Source organism: Monomorium pharaonis, chromosome 10 (assembly GCF_013373865.1).
Source record: "Monomorium pharaonis isolate MP-MQ-018 chromosome 10, ASM1337386v2, whole genome shotgun sequence".
Lineage (NCBI taxonomy): Eukaryota > Metazoa > Arthropoda > Insecta > Hymenoptera > Formicidae > Monomorium > Monomorium pharaonis.
The window spans coordinates 16,753,686-16,778,437 of NC_050476.1; the positions used below are offsets into that span (position 1 = coordinate 16,753,686).

Below are 24,752 nucleotides of genomic sequence, written 5' to 3' on the forward strand. Positions count from 1 at the left end.
AGGGATTTTACTCTGATCCTCATTTTTGTTGTTTCCGGCAGCACATGGTTAGGTTGGTAAGGTGAAGCCGTTCTTCCGTCCGGCGTGCTCATTTAAAAAAGCGTCTTTATCTTTAAGAAGCTATTGACCTGCTCGCATGTGTTTTATCCAAAAAGATAATGTCAAGAAGCCTTTGGAGCGACCGTACACCAGCCCTTAAGGTGCTCGACGAACTTCGGATAAGGTTTATTCTATCGGCAATCACGGCACCTGTCCTCTGTATCCGTTAAACGTTTAAACCTGCTCATCTCGTACGGGGAATACTGACGATATGGCCTGTCACTAGTATCTTAACAACGTCAAATCCAAACGGATAACCTTCTAAGCTTACTAGTCTTCGCAAGGATCGCTAAAAACTATTCTGGTTCCAAATAATAACTGGGGTAGTACAATTAACTTAAGAAAGTAATGTTTGTGATCGTTCACTCTTATATATAGCACTTCGCGCTTTCATTCCCAATTTCCTACATACTGTGTTTATTAGTTTAAGTGGTCTCTCGACAACGAGTATTTTTTTAATTGTTTTATTCAGCTGCGTATACCTTTTCTAGTTTCTAAGCACGTTTAATGTTCAAAGAATTTTATAACTTTCTGGTTTAAGCAACGTTAACATTAAAAATATTGTAATACTACACTCCCGTGCATTAACTTGTGAGATTAGCCAAATAATAACTTAATGCCTACCTTTTGCGTTAGTTATCAACCACACCGTATTCTCTCCTTCGGTAACATCGGGGTGCGTTCTTAAATTCGCAACGGATGTAGCTGATACATCTGTTTGTACGTTTGGCGTTCGGTTTTTGGTTAAATTCTCAACAGATGTAGCTGGAATGCATCTTATTGTGCATTAATTGTGAGTGTTAAGTGTAGACACGTTTATTTTAGTCTAAAAAATCAAACAATAAATGTCATTAATGAAGTCAGGCCCCCGCGTACCATCGATCTCACGCGGCTCGCCAGTGACATCCACGGATCGCGGAGGCCGCCGATTCGAGCAAACACATCGAGGGCTCGACTTGCCCCTAGCGAGAGCGCGAGCGCCCGATAATTCCGCGTTATTCGCGGCTTATTACTAAACAAACAATACGAGATATAAATGATAGACATGGACTTGAGGTACAAATTCTGAGTTTGGTCAGATACCAAAACAAATGTTTATTTTAACGTTTTTTCTTGCAAGTTGCTCATATTCAAAAATTTCAATCTTCGAAAACGTGCTGTTAGTAATCCAAATGCACGTTCTATCACTGATCGTTTTACAGAAAGTTTAGTATTAAAATTTTTCTGTGCTTGGGTTAAGTGATGATTATCTCGAAAAGGGCACATTAGATATAATTTTAAGGGATATGCTGAGTCCGCTATAATATGTGTATTATTTGGTATCACATTTGGTTGTTCCAAAAAATCAGAAATTGGATTGTTACGCCAAACGCGGCTGTCATGAGACGAACCAGGCCAAACCGGCAAAAACATCTAAAAAAATTGCATTACTGTCACATATAGCTTGTAAATTAACTGAATAGAATGCTTTTCGATTAATGTAACTTTGCCGGTAATAACTTTTCTTCTTTCGGGGCTGGAATAGCGCAATGTGTTTTGCATCAAGTACTCCAATTACATTAGGAAATGAATTATTTCCTCCAATATTGTTAAATTCTTCTTTATAATATTTAATTGCTTTATAGATGGCCATTTTAAATAAACCTCAGCTAATTCTACAATTATGTGAATAATATTCATGAAAATTGAATGGCTATTTTCTTTTGAAATATCAAATATATTCCCAGCCTCTCGAAATGAATCTTGATTAGCAAGAATCCATAATGTCAACAATAAAGCTTTATTTGTTGAAACAGTTGGACGTCTATCATTAATATTTAGTCTTCTTTGTACTCGTCGCATGTGTACTTTATTTCGTAGAATCTGCATTAAAAAAATTTCCAGTTTACTATTTGTACATTATATAAATATTGTAAAATGTAATAAATATAACATTGTTTGTTTTTGTGTGTATGCGTGCACAAAATTTCTATTAATATTTAAATAAAAAATATATATTACTGAATAAAAATTAAGAAATTATTACTATATACTAAACTTATATACTAATACTAAAAAATGAAAATAAATAATTTTAACTAAAATTACCTGAAAAGTTTTTTTGGTTAATCGAAAATGTGATCGAAAAGTAAGATCGTCCATGGAAAGACATAGTTTATCAAAATTAAGTACTTTTAATACGTTTCTTTTTTGTAACTAAAAATTTAAGAAACTTGTATTAAATATTGACTATAAAGGATTATTATTATTGTTACTACTAATGTTGTTATTATTATTTGTTTATTGATTATAATTTTAAATAATAAAGCTAAATAATATTTACAAATAATGGCATAACATCCTCGTATTCATTAGAAGATGAAGACTCTTCAAAAAATAATTGAGATGTAGCTATTGTGAGAAAACCTCCTATTGCTCCTATTTTAGCAATATCCATCTATATATAAATAGATGGATATTGCTAAAATAGGAGCAATAGGATTTAATTTATAAATTAAAAAGGATTTACAACAATTATTGTAATGTTTCAATTATATTTAATAAACATTTATTCTAGTAGCAAAAACATTGACGCAATATTGAGAATTAAAGTAAAGACAATATTCCCAATAATATTCAATATTATAAAGTGGACGCTTCATCTTATTTAGCCAGTTTTTAAGCAGCAATTAGTTCAATATTGGTTTAACGCTTGGTCAATGTTGAATTAATTTTTCATATTGGACATTAATTGAATTCTAATTTGGAATCAATATTTTATAACCAATTTTAGCGTTACTTTCGGAAATATTGAAAAAAACATTGGGCAATGCTGTCCCAATATATAAGTAATGTTTATCCAATATGAGCTCATTGTCAACATATTTTTGCTACTATATAGGATAATACATTTACTAAATGTAAATTACTATACATATAATTATATTACTGTTATTATTACTTTTATTATTATTATTGTTATTATTACACATATATTAATACTATTTATAATTGTTAATAGACATAATTCCTTAATTATTACTTTATATTTACTATTGAATATCTGCGCAATAATAAGATCCGTCTAAATCATAATCAACATGCCGATTTTTTGCCACTGTTATGTTCGCTTAATCTAAAATACTCTGGGTTAGTTTACATCGCATATGCTTTCACCCTTTAACTTTCAGCAGTTTCTTAAACTGGGATGCTAAAAATTGCAAGCAACTTCGGCAGTTCTGCTTGCAACTCGAATTTAAGAACGGCTAAGATTAACTTAAATATCAATTAGTGTGCGCAACCATAAATTAAGAACGGCTAAGTTATGCAAATGGTTGTATCAGGCTGCATAATTGCGAATTTAAGAACGCACCTGGATGTATCAGGCTGCATCGTTGCGAATTTAAGAACGCACCCTCGGAGAAGAGTATGTGGCGACTAGCGAGTTTCCACTCTAGTTTTACGTATTGTCCGCGCCAGCGTGGCGCTGTAAGCAGTTCGTTTCCGACGGCAGTTTTTTCTGCCGAGTCAGTCCGCCATTAGCTCTTGTTATCGACTCACGCCATGTAACCGGCGTCATATATCTTTTAATAAAGTTTGTTGAGTTTACTCCTAGTAAAGTTCATTACCGCCACGACTACCTTTTCTTTACCTCGAAAGCTCGTGGGGACTTCCGCGACGACGCGTAACATAATAGAAATACATAATCCCTATAACAGCTGGGTCAACTCCGGAATATCGGAGTCGGCGCGAGCTCCGAGCGGAAATGACGTACTGCTGAACGTTCGAGAATTCTCCCCAAAAGCGTCGAAGCGGGGCGAACAAATTCTGGTTAGCGACCGGCGCGCGGCGCGGAGATTTCGGCACTCTCGTTTGAACTGTGGTGGTGTTCGGCGGCAGTCCCGCGTTTGCTGTGATATCCGTTTTAGTCCAAAGCTTGTACTTGAAAATAAAGTTATCTATAGTTGCAGTAGTTTTAATGACGGTGTTTGGTTATTTGTCTAACCCGCCCCGCACTAATTCCAAAGATTGAACCGGTGGGCACGTGTGCGCAGCGTGCTCCGGTGAAACGGAGGAACGGGTGAACCCGAAAAGGAAACAGGACCGCCTGAGAACAGGGACGTTGCGGCTAGATAGCGGAAAAAGAAGGAGATTCCGGCCACCAGCGGAATCTTCTAAACGAGCAGTTAAAATTAGTCTTTTAGTTCAGAAGTGGGATCAAGACGTGCGCGCCAAAAGAGCGCGTCGCGCCATTCGTAGTGTGAGTGTGTGTGTGTGTGTGTGTGTGTGTGTGTGTGTGTGTGTGTGCGTGTGTGTGGAGCAAGGACAACCGGAGAACGCCGCGCTCGGAGCAATGGGCAGGCGTATCGGGCTCCATGAAATCGAAACGCGTGAACGAACTGCGCAAACCGGACGCGCGGACAAGTGAATTGCAGAGACGGTGCTTGTCCGACGAGAACGGCAGGGGCACGTGGAATCGCGATATCGCAGAGTGTGTGTGTATATGTGAGAAAGTCACTGGAGCTTCAGCATGGCGTCGAAGGCACGTTCCGTGCGAGAACGACTAGAAGCTATGACGGTGGAGCAGCTCCAGCGAGAGGCTGAGTTATGGTATTGAGGCGGTCTCGGAGAAGATAGCGCTCGTGGAGGCCGTCATCGAGCACTTGAGTAGACTTCCCGATGAAGGCACAGGGAACTGCGAATGAGACGACGGAACGAAAGAAAGGCCAATCCGCGTCGACCTCAGAGGAAGGCCTCTTGACAGCAGGAACACTGCAACAAGTCATCGGGTCGGTGATGAACAGCGTCCTTAAACAACAGCAAGAAATGTTACGACAACAAAATGAGATAATGAGGCAGAACCAACAGTTCCAGGCGCAGCAACAGAGACAACTGGCAGATTTAATGCAGCGGTTCGTTGGCAGAAGCGAGAGATCGTCAAGGAGTGCGACGCCTGCGGGAGAGAACGATTGGAGAAGTTCGACGGAGACACCCAGGCGATACATAAAACGAAATACCGGCTACGAGCTCGATAGAAGGCAATGCGGTAAAGTGGCTGGCCACTCTGCTTCCCGAGTTTAGCGGCTCGGAGGAGGAAAATATCAACGTGTAGGTACGTCATGTGGACGAAGCGGCGCAGGTCCATTGGGCATCAGATAATGTTACGCTCCTGGCGACAGCAAGCAAGCTGACAAAATTTGCAAGAAAATGGTTTGAGTCAAAGGACGACGAGGTGTTCAAAACGTGGGCGGGCCTAAAGCAGGAAATGATCCGGATGTTCGACTGCAAGGCGCTAATCCATAAAATCTTACAACGAGTCGAGGCACGCAGATGGAATATGCAGAGAGAGACATTTAAACAGTACGCGATCACGAAGTGTGCACTAACGAGACAATTGGACTTTTCGGCAAGGGAGCAGATTCATCTTTTTGTAAGCGGCATACCTGCTAAGGACCGCTTTATCAGTTAAGCAGGATACAATAACGTGCTTCCTCGATGAAGTCAAGCCGATTCTGGAAGCTAGTGCAGACACGACCAAGAAACCGATGACGCGGTTTTCCCCGGGGCAAACTAAAGACGATAACACCTGTAAGAATTGTGGGAAAAAGGGCCACGTTCACTAGGTGTGTAGAGCGGAGCTCACCTGCTTTCTGTGTAAACATAAGAGGCATCGGATAGCCGATTGCCCGAATGACCAAAGAGGCGGCGGACAGCAGGCATCCAGGAAGTAACCCCCGGCTACCCAGACGGCGGCGAGCGTGACAGCAAAGATGGCGGCCGATGAGGTGGCAGCGGCGGTCATCGAAGAAGGAACGAGGCTGGAGCTGGTAGAGCCGTTGGTCACAGTAACGCAGCTGGCTGTAAAGATTAAGTAAAAAATGTAAGTTGACAGCTCTGGTAGACACTGGAAGTCCGATGTTCTTTGTAAAGACACGGTGCTACGCGGAGTGCTGTGAGGGCAATGCGCTCGAGCCCTCGGATCAAAAGTTGAAAGGACTGGGGGACGGCACTTTGAAGGTCATAGGCGCGTTTTGAACCGGAATCTCGTTGTAATTGTTAGGTAATAATGTGTATAATATAAAGCTGTATGTGTTAGAAAACGAAGCGTTTAAATGCGATATAATTTTAGGATGCGACTTCTTTAGAACTGAGAAAATTACGATTTTGCATAAGCTCCACGAACAGGGGCCACTAGATGCTCGTGTCGACTTGTTCTCCGCTTTACCCTTGTGCGTGGCGAACAAAGCGGAAGACGAGTTCGACCGGATAGTAAACGAGTTAGAAGTAGATTTCGATCTAATAATTAAGAAGAGGCTAGAGGAATTACTGTACGAAGTGCGCGCGATGAAGTTAGAGGAGATAGACGACGGGCACGCAGTGAGAGTTAGATTCAAAGATGATTCGATCTACGCGTTCGCGCCCTGCAGATTTGCTTACGCCGAACGTAAAAAAATTAGAGAAATAACAGAAGATTTGCTGAAGCGCGGAATAATTAAAGAAAGCGTTTTGCCTTACTGCGCGCGCGTAATACAGGTGAAGAAAAAGAACGGATAACCAGGCTGTGCGTAGATTTACGTCCATTAAACGCCAGAATCGAGAAAGTTTCCGTTTCCGATAATAGAGGAGTGTCTATCTCGGCTTACGAATAAATCTGTTTTTACTTTGTTAGATTTGCGCGAAAGTTTCCATCAGATTAGAGTGCATAACGACCACACGAGGTATTTTTTTTCGCCCGACGGGCAGTTCGAGTACACCTTCCTGCCCTTCGGATACTTTGAAGCGCCGGCGAAATTTTAAAAAAGGTATAGTGTACATTAACGATGTACTCGTCCCGTTCGAAACGATAAAAGAAAATCTACGAATTTTGAAGGAGGTTCTGATTATTCTAAAACAGTATCGTTTTGATCTGAATTATGCGAAATGCCAATTCTTGCGGAACAAGGTTGAATTCCTTGGATACATAATTTCGGGCGAAGGGATTACTCTGAGCTCGATGCATACTGAAGCGGTTGGTAAATTTAAACAGCCGAAAAACCACGAAATGCGAAAGTTCCTCGGGCTGAGCTACTTTCGCAAATTTATCAAAGACTTCGCACTTAAAGCGAAGTTGTTACAGAACCTCCTGAAAAAGAGATGCTGAATATAATTTCGATACGTCGTGTATAAAAACGTTGGAGTTATTGAAAAAAGAACTCACCTCGGTACCGGTCATTGCACTTTATAACGCGGAAGCTGACACGGAGCTCCATACCGATGCAAATGCAGCGTAACAACGCGTGGTGCCCCGTAGGACACTATAGTAACGCGACAAATAACGCGGAACATAATTACCGAGACTGTCCTGATTGCGCACATAAGCGATTGGACATAGTAGTGTAAGACACGGATAAAATGTAATTAGATCTCGCGACACTTGGAGCGAAGGTTGGTCACGCGAGGTTGGTACGCGTGGTGGAAGTAGATGGCATGCAGGTACTGGACGTGTGCTGACAGCCGGATGTGACGTATCGACCCACATAGAAATTGGCATCCAGTGGATGTTCAATGGACGTCCATTAAACCTCCATAGATCCATGGGACGACTATGTCCATAATGGAAGTCAGATAGACGTCCATTAGAGGTCTAGTAAACTTCCTTAGCTCCATTGGAAGTTTACCTCCATGGCGGAAGTTAGATAGACATCCATTAGGGATCCATTAAACATTCATATCTCCATTGGATGTTTTCTTCCATGGTGGAAGTTAGATGGACGTCTATTAGGGATCCTAATAGACGTCCACTAAACTTCCATAGCTCTATGGAACATTATTTCCATGATGGAAGTTAGACAGATGTCCATTAAGGATCCATTAAACTTTCATAGCTCTATGGAACATTTACTTCCATGATGGAAGTTAGATAGACGTCTATTAGGTATCCATTAAACTTCCGTAGCTGTATGGAACATTTATTTTCATGGTAGAAGTTACCCAGACAACACGCTTGTCAGAATGAAAACTTTAAGAGAACTTTTTTAAGAAAATATTTAGATATCTTGGAAATGATGTCCAAATGGTAACATTTATCAGAGATGTCTACTAAGAGAGGTCTTTGAGATATCTCATGGAAGAGTTTCATTTAAGTTTCTTGAAAATGTTATCCTTACGATATCACAGCTAAATGATATCAGCTTAATGTCTCATAAAAGATATCACAATGCTGTCCGATTTTTGAGCCGACATGCGTGTCGTAGTTGACTCAGAAATCAAACAACACTATAACGTCCTGAATGAGATCCATTTGATATTAAAAAAAATTATCATAAAGATAATGTTTTCAAAAATAACGGTTTGTCTACAATTACTGCGCACAAAAAAATGTACAAAATCTAAATTTATCATGTACTGAACAAAAACAGGATAATGTACTATTCAATTTTTCTTAGAATACCCACTGAATACACAGCAATATAGTAGCAATGGGTGTTTACGATAATGGCTATCTGAGTAATTTTCTCTAGGACCGAAATATATGATAAGCACAACCATCTACTATCATCATGATTCGTGACAACTCAATGCTGTCCGGTATAGCCAAATCATCACGAGCAAGTTACGAGTTGCGAGTTCCGTGAGTTTGTAGCAGGTAACCTAAAAAGTACGACATAAATAATTTGATTATTACAATTAAAAATAATCTGTTTTTAATGTATGGTAAGATTATTAACTTCATTAAAATAGTAATTATATAACACAATCATGTATTTTTAAAGTATTGTCTAAAGTAATATTAAAGAGATTATTTTATTTACAAATATTTTATTCATTAATTTGTCTATCAAGTTTCTATTATAACGTATATCTAACGCATATCTAACGTATATCTGTTTACAGTATATCTTAATTTACTATGCACTTGTATTACAAATTAAAAAAATTTATTGTAAACATTATTATTAGTTTCACATTAGTGAAATATTCATGCATAATATTTATACATAAAGATATATGATTTTTTTAAATAATGATAACACCATGCAACTTATCATTAACAGTTGTTACAAGAAAGAAAAATATTTATACTTAAATTTTTATTTTACTTGTAATCTAAAAAATATTATTAATAATGATTTATTTAGTAATTTTACATAATTTATCTCATTTGTTTCAAAGTGTTAACACCATCCGTTTAATAAAAGATGACTTTTCTAATATATATGTTAATTAATAATAAATAATAACATTTATTGAGAATCAATGTTTAATTAAAATATTATATTAGGTTTTGAAATAATACCGTTATGATAGAAACTTGATAGACAAAATAAATATTTGTAAATAAAATAATCTTTGATATTACTTTAGACAATACTTTAAAAATACATGATTGTGTTACATATAATTACTATTTTAAAGTTAATAATCTTATCATACATTAAAAACAGATTATTTTAATTGTAATAATCAAATTATTTATGTCGTACTTTTTAGGTTACCTGCTACAAACTCACGGAACTCGCAACTTGCTCGTGATGATTTGGCTATACCGGACAGCATTGAGTTGTCACGAATCATGATGATAGTAGATGGTTGTGCTTATCATATATTTCGGTCCTAGAGAAAATTACTCGGATACCCATTATCGTAAACACCCAATGTAACAGCAATGTAACCAAATATAACAGGTTACGTTACTTCGAAATTACACGTAACTTACATGTAAGTTACAATTTCCGACTTAGCAATATAACATGTTATAATTACATGTTATCTAACCGTCACACAGCAGTTACAAAGAAAAATAAAATAAAATAAAAATTTCATTTTTTAAAAATTATTTTTATCAACAGCACATATTAAATTTAAGATAAATTTTTATTAATTAATTAAATTTAAATTATGTTATTTTTTATTTTATTTTTACTTGCCGCTGCTAGGTTTGAACCCGGGACCTTAGAATGACGAACATTGTACTCTATCTGCTATGCTAATTTGACTCATCGATATGGGTACTTGTTATTGTCTACATATACTTATATGTTATAAACTGACGCAACTATATTATTTTTTATAAAAGCAATTAAATTTTGCAAAACATTAAAAATAAATAGCATTAATTTATTTACTTATTAATTTCATTGTTAAATTTATCTTTTTCCATAACCTCAATAATTTGTTGGAAATTGCGATCTATTTAGCATTAATACGCAAGTGAATGATATAGCTGTTATATCGTTTTGGCGTTACAGTTATTCAACAAAAATTGTATAATCGTAACATAACACGTTCGTATCAATGTTATAACGGAACGGTGCGTCGTAGTTGACTCAGAAATCAGACAACATTATAACATCCTAAATGACAGATCTATTTGATAATAAAAAAAATTATTATAAAGATAATGTTTTCAAAAATAACGGTTTGTCTACAATTACTGCGCACAAAAAATGCACAAAATCTAAATTCATTATGTGCTGAACAAAAACAGAATAATAAATGTATACTATTCAATTTTTCTTAGAATTATGATCTATATAGTTAACCATCTAATTAATCATTTGAACGCTTCAAAGATTAGTGCTAAATAGATCGCAATTTTCATCAAATTATTAAGGTTATGGAAAAAGATAAATTTAACAATGAAATTAATAAGTAAATAAATTAATGCTATTTATTTTTAATGTTTTTCAAAATTTAATTGCTTTTATAAAAAATAATATAATTGCGTCAGTTTATAACATATAGGTATATGTAGACAATAACAAGTACCCATATCGATGAGTCAAATTGGCGTAACAGATAGAGTACAAGGTTCGTAATCTTAAGGTCCCGGATTTAAATCTACCAGCGGTAAGTAAAAATAAAATAAAATAATAATAATTTAAATTTAATTAATTAATAAAATTTTGTCCTAAATTTAGTATGTACTGTTGATAAAAATAATTTTAAAAAAATAAAATTTTTATTTTAAATTGTCATTTTGTCAATCATCTATCGAGGCTCCATGAAGCCTCTATTAATGATCCACACAATGTCTAATAGACCTCTTTGACGACCTCTAATGGAGGTCTAATGGACGTCCACAATGCGGAACTGTGGATTTCTAATGGCTCTATATTGGACGTCTAATGGACGTCCACTGGAAGTTTAAATTTCCATGGCAGACGTCCATTACACGTCTACTGGAGGTTTTACTTCTATGTGGGGAGAGATATCGGAGCATATTGCTGACTCCGAAGCGAGGGAGAACGCTCTCCCTTTCGTTTGGGAAGTCTCGTTGGCCTGACCTCCGCTCTAGTCGCTTTGGTAACGTACCTGGGGCTCGATTCTTGAATTCATTTGCAAGAGAAACGTATTCGCAAATTCTGTTCTTACAGAAAAGTTGAAAATTTATTGGCTATCGTATGGCTTTTAACCAATAAACTTGCAACTTTTCTGTTAGAGCGGGTATTTGCGCATACGTTTTCTTGCGAATGAATTCAAGAATCGAGCCCCTGAAATATACTTACCTAGTGTTAAATTACGGCTAGTTGTTTCTGAATTTCCTGATAATATCCCGAATTCCTGATTCTCGATCCAAAACTCGAAAGAAAAGGAGGAACAAGTTTACAGTTGTATTTCCCGATTGGACACAGTCGCGATTGGACACGGATTCGATTGGACATAGACCCGATTGGACACGGACTCGATTGGACACAGACCCGATTGGACACGGACCCGATTGGACACGGACTCGATTGCACACGGACCCAATTACACACCGACCCGATTGCACACCGATCCGATTGTGCACCGACCCGTTTGTACACGGACCCGATTGCGCACGGGCCCGATTGCATACGGACCCGATTGCACACCGACCCGGTTGCACACGGACCCAATTGTGCACCGACCCGATTGCACACGACCCGTTTGCACACGGATTCGATTGCACACGGACCTGATTGCGCACCAACCCGATTACACACGACTCGTTTGCACACGGACTCGATTGGATACAGTCTCTATTGCACACCGTCCCGATTGGACACGAACTCGATTGAACACGGACCCGCTTGGACACCGACTTGATTGCACACGCTTCCGCATTGCAAATAGTACATGGGTTAGCGACTTCGACGGGGTAGGTGCGGGAGAGGGGCGAAGGCCCCCTTTCACTCCCCGCGCGCGCGTGTGTGTGTGTGTGTGTGTGTGCGCGCGCGTGCACAAAGCATTTTCTGCACCACCTAGACCGAGGAGATCTGCTCTCTTATCACCAGCGGAGGGCTTTTATAGCCCCCGTTTGGTGACAAGGGGAGCGGAGACGTGCGGGGAAAAAGATAAGCGGAGGGGACTACGCGAGGTAAGAGGGTAACGGCCTCGTATCTTTATGCCTTGACGGCGAACGGAGGAACGGCTCGTTACATTGTTAATAATAACTTTTGTATTATTTCTAAATGGTTTATAAAAAATAATTGTATAATTAAAAAAAAATGTCTTTTAAAAATAAATTTGTAAAATATTTATGAAAATTTATGTTAAATTTTCTGTGCAATCTAGGTTGTTTTTGCATTATTCTGCGATGCGAAATCGTGTCGTGTGCAATCGGGTCCGTGTGCAAACGGGTCGGTGTGCAATCGGGTCGGTGTGCAATCGGGTCTGTGTGCAATCGGATCCGTGTGCAAATGAGTCGGTGCGCAATCGGGTCCGTGTGCAATCGGGTCCGTGTGCAATCAGGTCGGTGTGCAATCGAGTCCTTGTCCAATCGGGTCCGTGTCCAATCGATTTTGTGTCCAATCGGGTTTGTGTCCAATCAAGTCTGTGTCCAATCGCTTATGTGCGCAATCGGGCCTCACTCTCAATTGACAGGCAACTACCTCTCTTACGGTCACGCCGTTACGCTCCTTCACTCATACAGGAGACTATGCCGAGCCAATCACTATCAAGACCTGGAAAGGAAGAGATGCAAATATCCACAAGAGCTTTGCGTCTTTGTGTATTTCTCAACATCCGTAATACCTTGAGGCGGTTAGTGACTACTCATCGAAAAGATTCATTACTGCCAGACAATTTTGATCCAGACTTGGCATCGCCTCTACCACTCATTAGACCAGTGATCAAACTCGTTGTCTTGTTAAGTACCACCAACAGAGTAGGTATCACCAACAACATTGCTGATGGCGGGCGGAATGTTCGAGAATCATTATCGACCTTGTTATTCCTGTCACGTCAAATAACAGCAGCTATTGATTACTATCCACATAGATCGCGGAACGCCTAGCGCGGTGGCACTACTTTATATGATACTTCGACTCATGGCGGCGGTACGCATTACACGTGTGCCATAGTCTCATATTAATTGTGCTAAGCTATTTGTGGTTCTTCCTGCAGTTAATTAAGTAAATCTCAGTGCAACTCAACAAAAGAAATCATGCTATTAAAGAGAGAATATTTTGTCAGCTCCGATACATCACTATTACGACTTCTCAAGGCTCACCACGCAAGGCGCACGCCAGCATCTCGCGGCACATACGGCTCACGGGTATTATCATCACGAGACGGTAACGGATTAATATAATCGACCCACGCAAGTGATCAAGATCTTTTTATTTCTAAGACTCATTATGGTTCTTATTTAAACTCTCACGTGTGTAACGTTTATCAAATAGTATCTATAATAAATATATGACGATTCAGGGCACATTCTGAGTTCACGTGATAACATACGTTGCATTGTTTATTGAATATTCGTTTTACGATGTTTTCTTACACCACCACCATCCGTGTCTCTAGCAAGAAACTTTGCAAACACATGCAGTAAGATATAGAGTAGGAGTAACGATTTGCCATACAATTTTCTTTGATTTTATGAAACTAACGGCACTGTTTGCATTGTTCGCAGCTATATTTATTAACTCCTGCCTTTTAATTAGCCGAGCGTAAGTGTAAAAGGTGAAGTATTAAGAATAGGAAGTAAAATTAATTTATTTTGCTTACGCTTTTACGCCTACTTCTTACTCCACGCTTATTTGAGGTACTATGGACCACACTTTACATCTATCCAGGACAACGGTACAGCAAGCAAAACGAAAGCAGAAGATTGAGACAAATAAGCACCAAAAGGTGTTGAGAAAATAAAACAGAAAACCTTCTGAAGTCAACTTGCTATCAGTCAGATTAATTTCACTGCATTATAAGAATATTCATCCAGATTAACTAGAAATTACTTATTTAACAGACTTAATAAAAAGTTTTACTCAATCGGTCACATGTCTTGTTTTAAATAAAAATTGAGTTATTAACGTAATTAAGACGACTTTGATCCGTCGTCTGTTCCAAGGTTAGCAATTGACTTCACCATAATTAACCCGAGGTCAGTGCCTTTCATCACGTCGACCGTGGAGTGATACCCGGGACTTACACACGAATTAATAAACAATTTATATTTGTGTATATTTCTTAAATAAAAAAATATACAACAAGAATATATTTTTTGTATTACAAAATATCTATAATATGTTATAATTTTTTTCACTTTGCGACAATAAAATATTAGAAGAGGATATTAGAAAAGGATTTTATTATATTTTCATAAATTTGATTTTTTATTTACACTTTAAAATTATATAAATAACATCAAACAACAGATTTTTGCTGCAACACTGGTTTTCTTTTACCTCCATTAGTTAAATCTGGTCAAATCAAACTTCCATACTTTGTTTGGTCCAATTTCTGATACATAAAGAGCTCTACCGTACGGGCATACAGCAATGGCATGAGGCGTTGTGAAAGACTGTATAGAAAATATATGGTTTTTATAAGTAAAATAATAAAATATTAAAATTATGAGTGGTTAGCATTAGCCACTTTAAATTTTTAGATATGTCAGAAATTTATAATAAATATGTACACAGAAAAAAGGGAATATTCTTGTTTTGAGAATATCTTTATTTTTCAAAATATTGAATATTGAAATCAGATTATATATTTGAAACATACATAACTTGTTTATTTGAAAAATTTTGAATAGTTTTTCATCAAACATACATTCACATTATATACTGAAGAGTGAGTTCCAGATGCGCACAGTAGTAAACGGACACAGCAGGCTGAGTGAAACGGACACAGTAACAAACGGACATAGTTTGAAACGGACACAGTGCAAAACGGACACAGTAACAAACGAACACAATCGCAAACCTATGTGGTGCAGGAAATGCTTTGCACACACACACACACACACACACACACGCGCGCGCGCGCGCAGGGGGGTGATGCAAGGGGGCTTTTCTCCCCTCCCCCACCCACCCGTTGGTAGGGGTGCCCTGAAAAGTCGCAACCCATGTGGTAAGTCCGTTTATTACTATGTCCGTTTGGTCTGTGTGCATTTTATCTGTGCGCATTTGGTCTGTGTCCATTTCGCAATGTATTCGTTTGTTATTGCGTCCGTTTGGTTTGTGTCCGTTTGTTACTGTGTCCGTTTCACTCAGCCTGCTGTGTCCGTTTATTACTGTGCGCATCTGGGACGTTTCCACACTGAAAACCATCGAATGTTACGCTACATACGCTACGTTTACTTTGTTAAAAACAATCATCGAGTTTTTTAAAGGAAGGTGACTATTATAATATTAAAATATTAGGTACAACTTTGCTTCCGCCGTTTTCCAATAGATGGCTGTAGCGATAAATACTGGTCGAAATAAATAGATTGTAGACACCATACAATAAGCTTAGACATTTTTAAACATAACGCCATTGAAATATTAGTTGATTTGTGTTTACATCATAACGTTATTCTCGATTGAAAATGTCAGCTTACAAGTCAAATTCTCGTCATTTGCGGGAGGTTTTAATTTTTTGCTTTAATATGAAGAAATCTGCGACTGAGGCTCATCGAATGCTCTCAAATACATCTGGTGAGGCCGCTATTAGTGAAAGAACGTCCCGAGAATTTCAACGCTTCAAGAACGGTGATTTTGACGTCGAAGATCGGCATGACGTTGGAAGAGAGAAGGTTTTCGAAGATGCAGAATTGGAGGCATTACTTGATCAAGACTCGTATCAAACGTAAGAAGAATTGGCAGGATTATTGGGAGTGACTCAACAAGCCATTTCAAAACGCCTGAAAGTCATGGGAATGATTCATTAGCAAGGAAATTGGATGTCGTACGAGTTGAAGCCGAGATGTTGAACGGCATTTGTTTGCTTGTGAACAGCTGCTTGCAAAGCAAAGACGGAATGGATTTCTACATCGTATTGTGACTGGAGACAAAAGATGGGTCCATTATGATAACGCCAAGCGCAGAAAATCATAAGAACTTCCCGGCCATGCTTCCACGTCGACGGCCAAACTGAATATTCACGGCTCCAAGGTCATGCTCTGTATTTGGTGGGACCAGCTCGGCGTAGATTATGAGCTACTAAAACCGACTGAAACAATCACAGGCGATTGGTATCGAAAGCGTTTGAGCCAAGCACTGAAAGATAAACGGCCGCAATACAACGACAGACATGATAAAGTGATTTTGTAGCATGACAATGCTCGACTCCATGTCGCAAAGCCCGTCAAAACATACTTCAAAACGTTGAAATGGGAAGTCCTACCCCACCCGTCGTATTCTCCGGACATTGCTCCATCTGACTATCACTTTCGATTAATGACATACGGCCTGGCTGACCAGCACTTCCGTTCTTATGAAGAAGTGAAAAATTGGATCGATTCGTGGATTGTCTTAAAAGATGACCAGTTTTTTCGACGCGGGATTCATATGCTGCCAGAAAGATGGGAGAAAGTAGTGGCCAGCGATCGACAATATTTTGAATGGTAACCAGTTTTTCACAATAAAGTCTCGAATTTCGGAAAAAAAACGGCGGAAGTAAATTTGTACACCTAATAAAAGTCAATATTTTAAGATAAAGTTTTAAATTATCGAATTTTTTAAAGAAGATTAAATTACATTTAAGCAAATTTATTATTGTTTCATATGTTGTACATACAAGCAAGAACATGCCCAGGGAGAAACGCGAGATCGGATAAACATCGAGCAGACGTCTATCAGATACGCATCTGATATGCATCTAAGATACATCGATAGACACATCTAGATAGACATCGAAGTAACCTTTTTTAGACGCGTATAATAGATATTTAAAAGACGTTCTGTGCAACCTTATTATAGAATTCTAATAGACGTTCTGCGTAACTGTATTATAGATGTATAATAGATCTACACTCCTTTACATGGAGATAATTTTTTCTTAGAATTTATCCTCAAAATCAGTGGTAGTCGTAGGACAACACGGACTTTGAAGAATTTTTTACTATACTTCTAGTAAACTTTGATAAAATTTGATAAACAAAACATTTTACATTGCAGAACAGTTTAAATAGATGTTACTAAAATTTTACTAAATTTCACTAAAGGCATAATAAAATTCTTCGAAGTCCATGTTGTTCCATGATTACCATAATTTTGAAGGTAAATTCTAAGAAAAAATTCTCAGCAAACATAGAACATTGCAAGCTTCCGACCGCAAAAATGGTTAGGGGACGCTACAAGAGAACACGTGCAAATATTTTTACAAGCTTATATATTATACAGATATATATATTATATATACAGGCTCGTAAAAATTCTCGCCGACGCACAACGAGAACGCCTGGACGAGCGCACTCCCGACCGCAGAAAGGTTGGGCATTCACGACAAGAGAACGCGCAGACGACCGATCATGTCGTACGCTGAATCGAAATTCAATCAAGAATCAAAATGTCGGCCGCTCGAGCTAGCGGGAACATGTATCCCGCTGGCTGATTTGTAATGCAAATATCATTATGTTCTTGATTGAGCTTGATCACATACACAGAACGCACAACGATCGCAGAAAAAGACTAATCAGTCACGATAAAAGAACGCAAGCAACAAGCGATCGGTCACATGTACGCTTGAGGATAAAAATCCAGTGCCAAGACGTCGGAAAGCGAGAAGACGAGAGTCCCACGCGCGACATGGATTAGTATGCAATCACGTCGAGCGTCGAAAGCGTCAAACGTGCGCGCAGTACTTTTGCGCAGGATCAAATACATAATTAATAGATATAATCTTTTACATAGGAGTAATTTATTTTTTAATTAATTTTAATTAATGTTAATAGAATTAATTTATTTTTAATAATTAAATAAAATTAATTAGAAAATAAATTACTCCCATGCAGAGTAATAAAAATTCAAATTAAAAAATAATGCATTTTGCTTATTAATTTTTAAAAATTAATTATTTCTTTACTAATTAATTATTTTAAAAAGTGATCTGAAATGGAAAAAATCAGATTAATTATTTAGAAAGTAATGCGTAATGAAAAAAAACGCATGATTATTAAAAAGTTTTTTCAAAATTATTGTTATTCACTTAGACGTCTATTAGATGTCTATTAGACGTCGAGAAATGACTTGTAGTTTAAAATAATTTTTTATTAATAATTTATTGTTATTGTAGAAAGACTGCTATTGTAAGGTTTTAAATAAACACAATGACACAAAATCACATTACATCTAAATCAGATATTTCTAGTCGTTATTTTAGACGTAGATGTCTAGGCTCCGACGTCTAATAGACGTTTATCTGATCTTTCATTTCTCCCAGAGATGATTTCTGACTTACACATGAAACAATCTTTAAATAGAATATATGTTATTGTTTTAATTTTGATACTAATGTTTGATATTGCTTTTTCCGTGTAGCAATTATTATATTAAAAGTATAAAATGTAATACTTACTGAGGATTCCGGACCCCAAAACCCAGTTACGTTTTGATTTGTAGGATCAATAGTAAAACCTTTAATTTGAATGTTCCTAGGTGTCATACCGTTAACAGCATAAATAAAACCATCTGAAATTAATGTATGATAAGCTCATTATAAAAAATAATAAGCTAATTTATTAAATTATAATATAAAAATATGTATCTTTTTCATTCTTTATCTTTTTTACTTTATTTTACAAATAGGAAATCTTTTTAAAAATAGTTATTAAAGTATAATTTATTAAAGAATAATATATTAAAAAATAATTAAAAGAATAAAAAGGTAGAATAAAATTTTACTTTTTATTGTTGATTTCTTACTTAATAAGTTGACAATTTTGTTTTATATTTCGTTCAATTTAATATCAATATAAGTTGCAATTAATGTCATGTACATAATATAAATACAAATATACATAATATGGGCAATATGATTTTGACATAAAAGTAAAAGTGTTAATAATTATTTATACACGGAGTAATTGCATCGAATTACTTACGGTACGATGCAATTCCAAATATTCGGCCAAATTGCTGATGACGAATCGAATAAGGGGGTTCCAAATTTCGATTCAATCCGGAAAATGTTACATCCAGGCATACAATTCTCCAATTTTCGCGATCAGCGATGCATACTTGTTGATTTGGCAAAATTGTCAGAGAATGCGGGATTCTTAAAGTAATCCAACCTAAAACCGCAGATATATTACAATTTTATTCAAATATACTGAGCAACAAAATTAACGCAACAAAAATTTTTACTAAAATTTTACTCTACTTCAAATAATCGTAACTTCGCGAAAATTTATCGTATTGGAAAGTTCTTTCTTTCATTTTAAAGCTTGAAGTCACTAAAGTTTAAAGAGCATTTGTCAGATTTTGATCCTCTTCTTTTCCCTTTTCGGCATCTCTTTAAAAGTAAGAATGTGTTTTGTCTTCAATTCATACTTTGACGCGCTCCACGGGGTGCAGTGAATTTTCCTCGTAAATTTTATAAATATTATCGTAAAATGTGAACTCTTTTTTACAAATTGAAAAAAATTAAAGTTTGTACGATTGTTTTTGGCGGAGTTATTAAGATTTAAAAAATGGTCATTTTGACTTTTATCGCTTATTACTTGTGAACAGATCAACGTATAGCGCTCAACAAAAAAGCATTGGAAAGCTGAAAGTTTGTACTTTTAAATGTTATTATTAATTTTTTCATAGATTTATTTTTTCTAACAACAAATTGCGTTTAAAGATTACGTAAAAAATCCATATTTTATGGTTTTTATTTAGTTTAATGTACTGTCGTGAAGAAAGATCCAATCACATCGCTAAAGTAAAGTTTTATAGTACGATTACTCCCCAGTAATAAACACTAACGTTCTTTGATCAATTATTGCTTGTAAACGTTCTCATATGTTTATGCTCTCAATAATTTTCTGCGGAATTTTGTACTAAATTTACCTAAGCGCTTTTCCCAACTTATCAATTAATATTTGAAAGTGCAAATTTTCAGCTTTCCATTGTTTTTTTACGGAGCGCTGTATGTTGATCTATTCACGAGTAATAAACGATAAAAATTAAAATAATAATTTTTTCTTAAAATCTTAATAACTCCGCCAAAAAAATCGTACAGACTTCAATTTTTTTCAATTTAAAGGGAAAAGTTCATATTTAACGATAATTTTTATAAAATTTACGAGAAAAATTCACTGCACCCCGTGGAGCGCGTCAAAGTATGAAAATTTTTGAAGGCAAAACACGTTCTTACTTTTAAAGTATGAAAATTTTTGAAGACAAACACGTTCTTACTTTTAAAGAGATGCCGAAAAGGGAAAAGGAGAGGATCAAAATTTGACAAACGCTTTTTAGAATAGAGACTTCAAGCTTTAAAATAAAAAAAAGAACTTTTCAATACGATAAGTTTTTGCAAAGTTACGATTATTTGAAGTTGAGTGAAATTTGGTAAAAATTTTTGTTGCGTTAATTTTGTTGCTCAGTGTATATAATAAAAATATACATTTAAAGTATTCAGTAAACCATGAATATAATTGTCATATAACATAAATATAAAACCATTATATGTTGCATAACAATTATGTCTGTGTTTGCTCAATATAGTTATACAAGAGAAGAGAATGTGTTTTATGCAAACAATAATTTGTGCTGGAAGATATTAGCGTTATTATTAGCGTTATTAAACGTACTTTCGCCAATAGTATATTTAGGATTGCCTCTCTCGTCAAATAGTATTAACCTATTGTTGCAATATCCGTCAGCGACGACAATTTCACCACTTGGTAAAACTGCGACCGAGGTTGGTTGACAGAAATGTTCTACGTCGCTTCCAGGCTCAAATCTTTCACCGAGTACTAGTTGAAGAACGCCGGAAGGCGAATACTGCAATTTATATGGATATTAATATTTTTATTAGTTTTAATATTTTTAACAGTAATAACTAGTAAAATAATAAGAGTAATAACATATACCCACAAAAAAGTATGTTGTGCTGGAGTCGAGACCATGTTATTCTTATGTATTATAATTTGCTAAACACGAATTTGAAGTAAAAAATGGGAGCGTCCGAAATGGCCACGTTCGAAATGGCCACGCGTAAATTTGACTACGTTTAGAATAGCCACGAAAAATATTGCACGGAGTTCAATTTGCCCACGTTCGAAACAGCCACGTTCGAAATGGCCACGTTCGGAATGGCCACGTTTGAAACGGTCACGTTCGGAATGGCCACGTTCGGAATGACCATAAGAAATATTGCACGGAGTTCAATTTGCCCACGTTCGAAACGACCACGTCCAAAATGGCCACGTTCGGAACGGCCACGTTCGAAATGGCCACGTTTAAAATAGCCACGTATGTTTTACTTGATTTCCAATACAATGCACATGGGTTAGCGACTTGGATGGGGTGGGTGCGGAAGAGAGGCCCAAGGCCCCCCTTGCACCCCCTCCGTGTGTGTGTGTGTGTGTGTGTGTGTGTGTGTGTGTGTGTGTGTGTGTGTGTGTGTGTGTGTGTGTGTGTGTGTGTGTGTGTGTGTGTGTGTGTGTGTGTGTGTGTGTGTGTGTGTGCAAAGCATTCTCTGCACCACATGGGTTTGCGACTTTCCACGCAAAACAAAATGCTCGTTAAAATACGTACGTAGCAGAGGATATGACCGCTACGTATGCTCAAGTAAAACATACGTGGTTATTTCGAACGTGATCATTTCGAACGTGGTCATTTTGAACGTGGTCATTTCGAACGTGGCTATTTCGAACGTGGCCGCTTCGAACATGGCCATTTCGAAAGTGGCCATTTCCAATGTGGCCAATCCGAACGTGGCCATTCCGAACGTGACCATTTCGGACGTAGCCGTTTCAAACGTAGCCATTCCGAACGTGGCCATTTCGGACGTGGCCGTTTCAAACGTGGACAAATTGAACTCCGTGCAATATTTCCCGAAGCCATTCCAAACGTGGCCATTTTAAACGAATCCCAGATGCGCACAGTAACAAACGGATATCACCAAGCAAATTTTATAAATTCATTCTAACTCTAACTAACCCAGTAATCTGATTGGTGGTGTCCGTTTGTTACTGTACGTGCATCTAGGACGTTTTCTTTAAAACGTGGCCATTTCGAACGTGGGCAAATTATATCCATTCGTTAAAAATTGGAGGAGGGTCGCTGATCATACGAATCATTTTACATATTCCTTTTCGGAGCAGTTATAACTAATTATTCGTAGAATGATGCTCAGGAGACCTCTATTTTTGATTTCAGATTCGTGTTTAACTGCTTCGTCGGCATTGACGCCATATGGCGCGGAAAATATGTGTGCTCCAGGGAGCATTGACGCCATATGGCGCACATCATTTATTTTTTAATTGGCTGGATTGATTTGCATGAAAATTGATATCCAAAGGTTTTTTGTATTGCTGAATATGAATCCAAGGTCCAAACTCCAAAATTCAAAATGGCGGACCCAAAATGGCGGACCTAAAATAATCAAAATTTTCCGATTGTTATGAAATCTGTTATCTAGAGGTTTTTGGGTCTCTGAACACAAATTCAAAATTAAAATTTGAAAATTGAAAATGGCAAACTTAAAATAGCAGTCAAAATTATTCAAAAATTTTTATTTAAATTTTTTGCTTCTAACACTAGCTATTTATAAATATAAAAATGTGAAATTAGAATCTAAGAAGAAAAACCTAGCAATTTGCTTGTAAAAAAATTACAAAGTGAGTAATGGAAATAAATTTTACAAGTACTTGCAAAAGAAAAAAATATATATATGTCAACACATAAATACTTATCCGTTATTTTCAATAATAAAATTTTGAATCTCAAATTTAGCAATTCAAAAACCCTTGTATTACAAATTTTATCCAAATAAATTAAATTAAAATATTTCCGGTCCGCCATATATATTAGATCCGCCATTTTGAATTTAAAAATTCTGATGTCTGATTCGTAATCAGCGACCCCGAAAATCTTTAGATACAAAGTATCTTTGAATTGCGATTACTTTTTTTTGCCCATAGGGGCACGAACAGTAAAATTTCGCCTGCCGACGAAGCGGTTAGCAGGTCAAAATATATAAGAATAGTATGGTCTCGACCTAGCACAACATATTTCTTTTGTGGACTTGTGTAATAAATAAAAGAAACTGATTATGTATGTTTAAATTATTGCCTCATAACGATATTATTGGTTTTTCAGTTATTTTACTTGTAAAAATAATTTTAATACATGTATATATTTATTATTTATATGTAGTTATTAACAATAAAATAGTATAATTATATATTGTGCAACATACACGATTCGCTTATTATTTGTGCGGGTGAACGCACTTGCCTTCGGATTGCCGCACTTATGGATCCAGATAGCACACAGACGATCTCAGGACGTCCAGTACAGACTTTGTGGATATTCTGAGGATACGTCTTGATTTTATCCCGACACGTCCTCAGGACATCCGGAGGAATAGCAAACGAGCGTCACTTTTCAGTCCTCAGGACATCCTGAGGACAGTCCATCAGACGTCCTAAGAATACTATAGGATTTCCTCAGGACATCCTCAGGAATAGCAAATAATGACCACTTTTTGTCAAATTTTTTAGATTTTTTTTAAGGATTTTTGATAAATGTATTGATTTTTTATAAGAATTGAAACGTTTCTCAGAAAAATTTAAAAAATAAACAATTCTGATTAATTTAGAAAATTTTTTAATATTTCTAAGTATTTTTAAGAGTTTTTGAGAATTAAAAAAACTTTAACAAAAAATTAATAGTTCAAATTATTTCTACGATAATTTTGTAAAAGGAAGAAGACTATACATGTTTCAGCCAAGCGACAGTCGTACCTGTTAAAGTATGTTTAATCTCTGTACCCGAGAAAACGGTCACCCATCCAAGTGTCAACCATTGCCGACGTTGTTTTCGAAGACTATATGCATCTTAACGCTTCGTGATGATCCATGAGTACTTCTTGCTTACAAATATGCATACATATTTGTTATAGATCATTACAATAGATGTTGTCAAAAGGATAAAACATATATAGTTAACTTATATTTTCATAAATAAATATAAAGTTTTACAGTTTTTTAAAATTATTTTTACATATGCGCGCGAAATAGCATGTGGAATAAATGATTAAAAAAACTGTTTCTGCTCCGTTCGTATGAAATAAAATAAAAAAGTTATTTAATGTTATCTTTTATAATTTTTTAGTATTGTTAATATGCCACATTGTTTCAATAAGTGTAGACATTCAATCTGAGTTTGAAGTCGACATTTTTACACATTGGGATTTTGCAATACATTCTAGAAATACGTACGATATTCAAAGATTTCTCCTTTGCTGTATTAAGTTACCGTCTTTTTCAAAAATTAATATACGTCCAGGATGTCCCTGAA

The 24,752-nt window shown here is 36.5% G+C and overlaps 2 protein-coding genes across 7 annotated transcripts in view; both read right to left on the reverse strand.

Moving 5' to 3' along the window:
• Window positions 1–11,741, reverse strand: part of LOC118647643 — a 52,883-nt gene extending 41,142 nt beyond the window's left edge. Inside the window, exons 1-3 of one of the 5 annotated variants that reach the window (XM_036292912.1) lie at window positions 11,568–11,741; window positions 5,723–5,937; window positions 2,196–4,020 (exon numbers count right to left, since the gene is read on the reverse strand). In XM_036292912.1, the coding sequence (XP_036148805.1) occupies window positions 3,727–4,020; window positions 5,723–5,881 (453 nt within the window). In that variant the 5' untranslated portion in view covers window positions 5,882–5,937; window positions 11,568–11,741 and the 3' untranslated portion in view covers window positions 2,196–3,726. Of the gene's footprint in view, window positions 1–2,195; window positions 4,852–5,522; window positions 5,650–5,722; window positions 7,757–11,567 lie in introns of those variants that run through there. The other 4 variants (XM_036292913.1, XR_004964812.1, XM_036292911.1 and 1 more) reach the window with 4 other exon arrangements.
• Window positions 11,742–14,600: 2,859 nt separating this feature from the next.
• The window catches only part of LOC105840131 (peptidyl-alpha-hydroxyglycine alpha-amidating lyase 2), a 35,686-nt gene continuing 25,534 nt past the window's right edge, over window positions 14,601–24,752 (reverse strand). Inside the window, exons 5-8 of one of the 2 annotated variants that reach the window (XM_036292923.1) lie at window positions 21,035–21,227; window positions 19,340–19,528; window positions 18,814–18,926; window positions 14,601–14,830 (exon numbers count right to left, since the gene is read on the reverse strand). In XM_036292923.1, the coding sequence (XP_036148816.1) occupies window positions 14,720–14,830; window positions 18,814–18,926; window positions 19,340–19,528; window positions 21,035–21,227 (606 nt within the window). In that variant the 3' untranslated portion in view covers window positions 14,601–14,719. Of the gene's footprint in view, window positions 14,831–18,318; window positions 18,346–18,813; window positions 18,927–19,339; window positions 19,529–21,034; window positions 21,228–24,752 lie in introns of those variants that run through there. The other variant, XM_036292924.1, reaches the window with a different exon arrangement.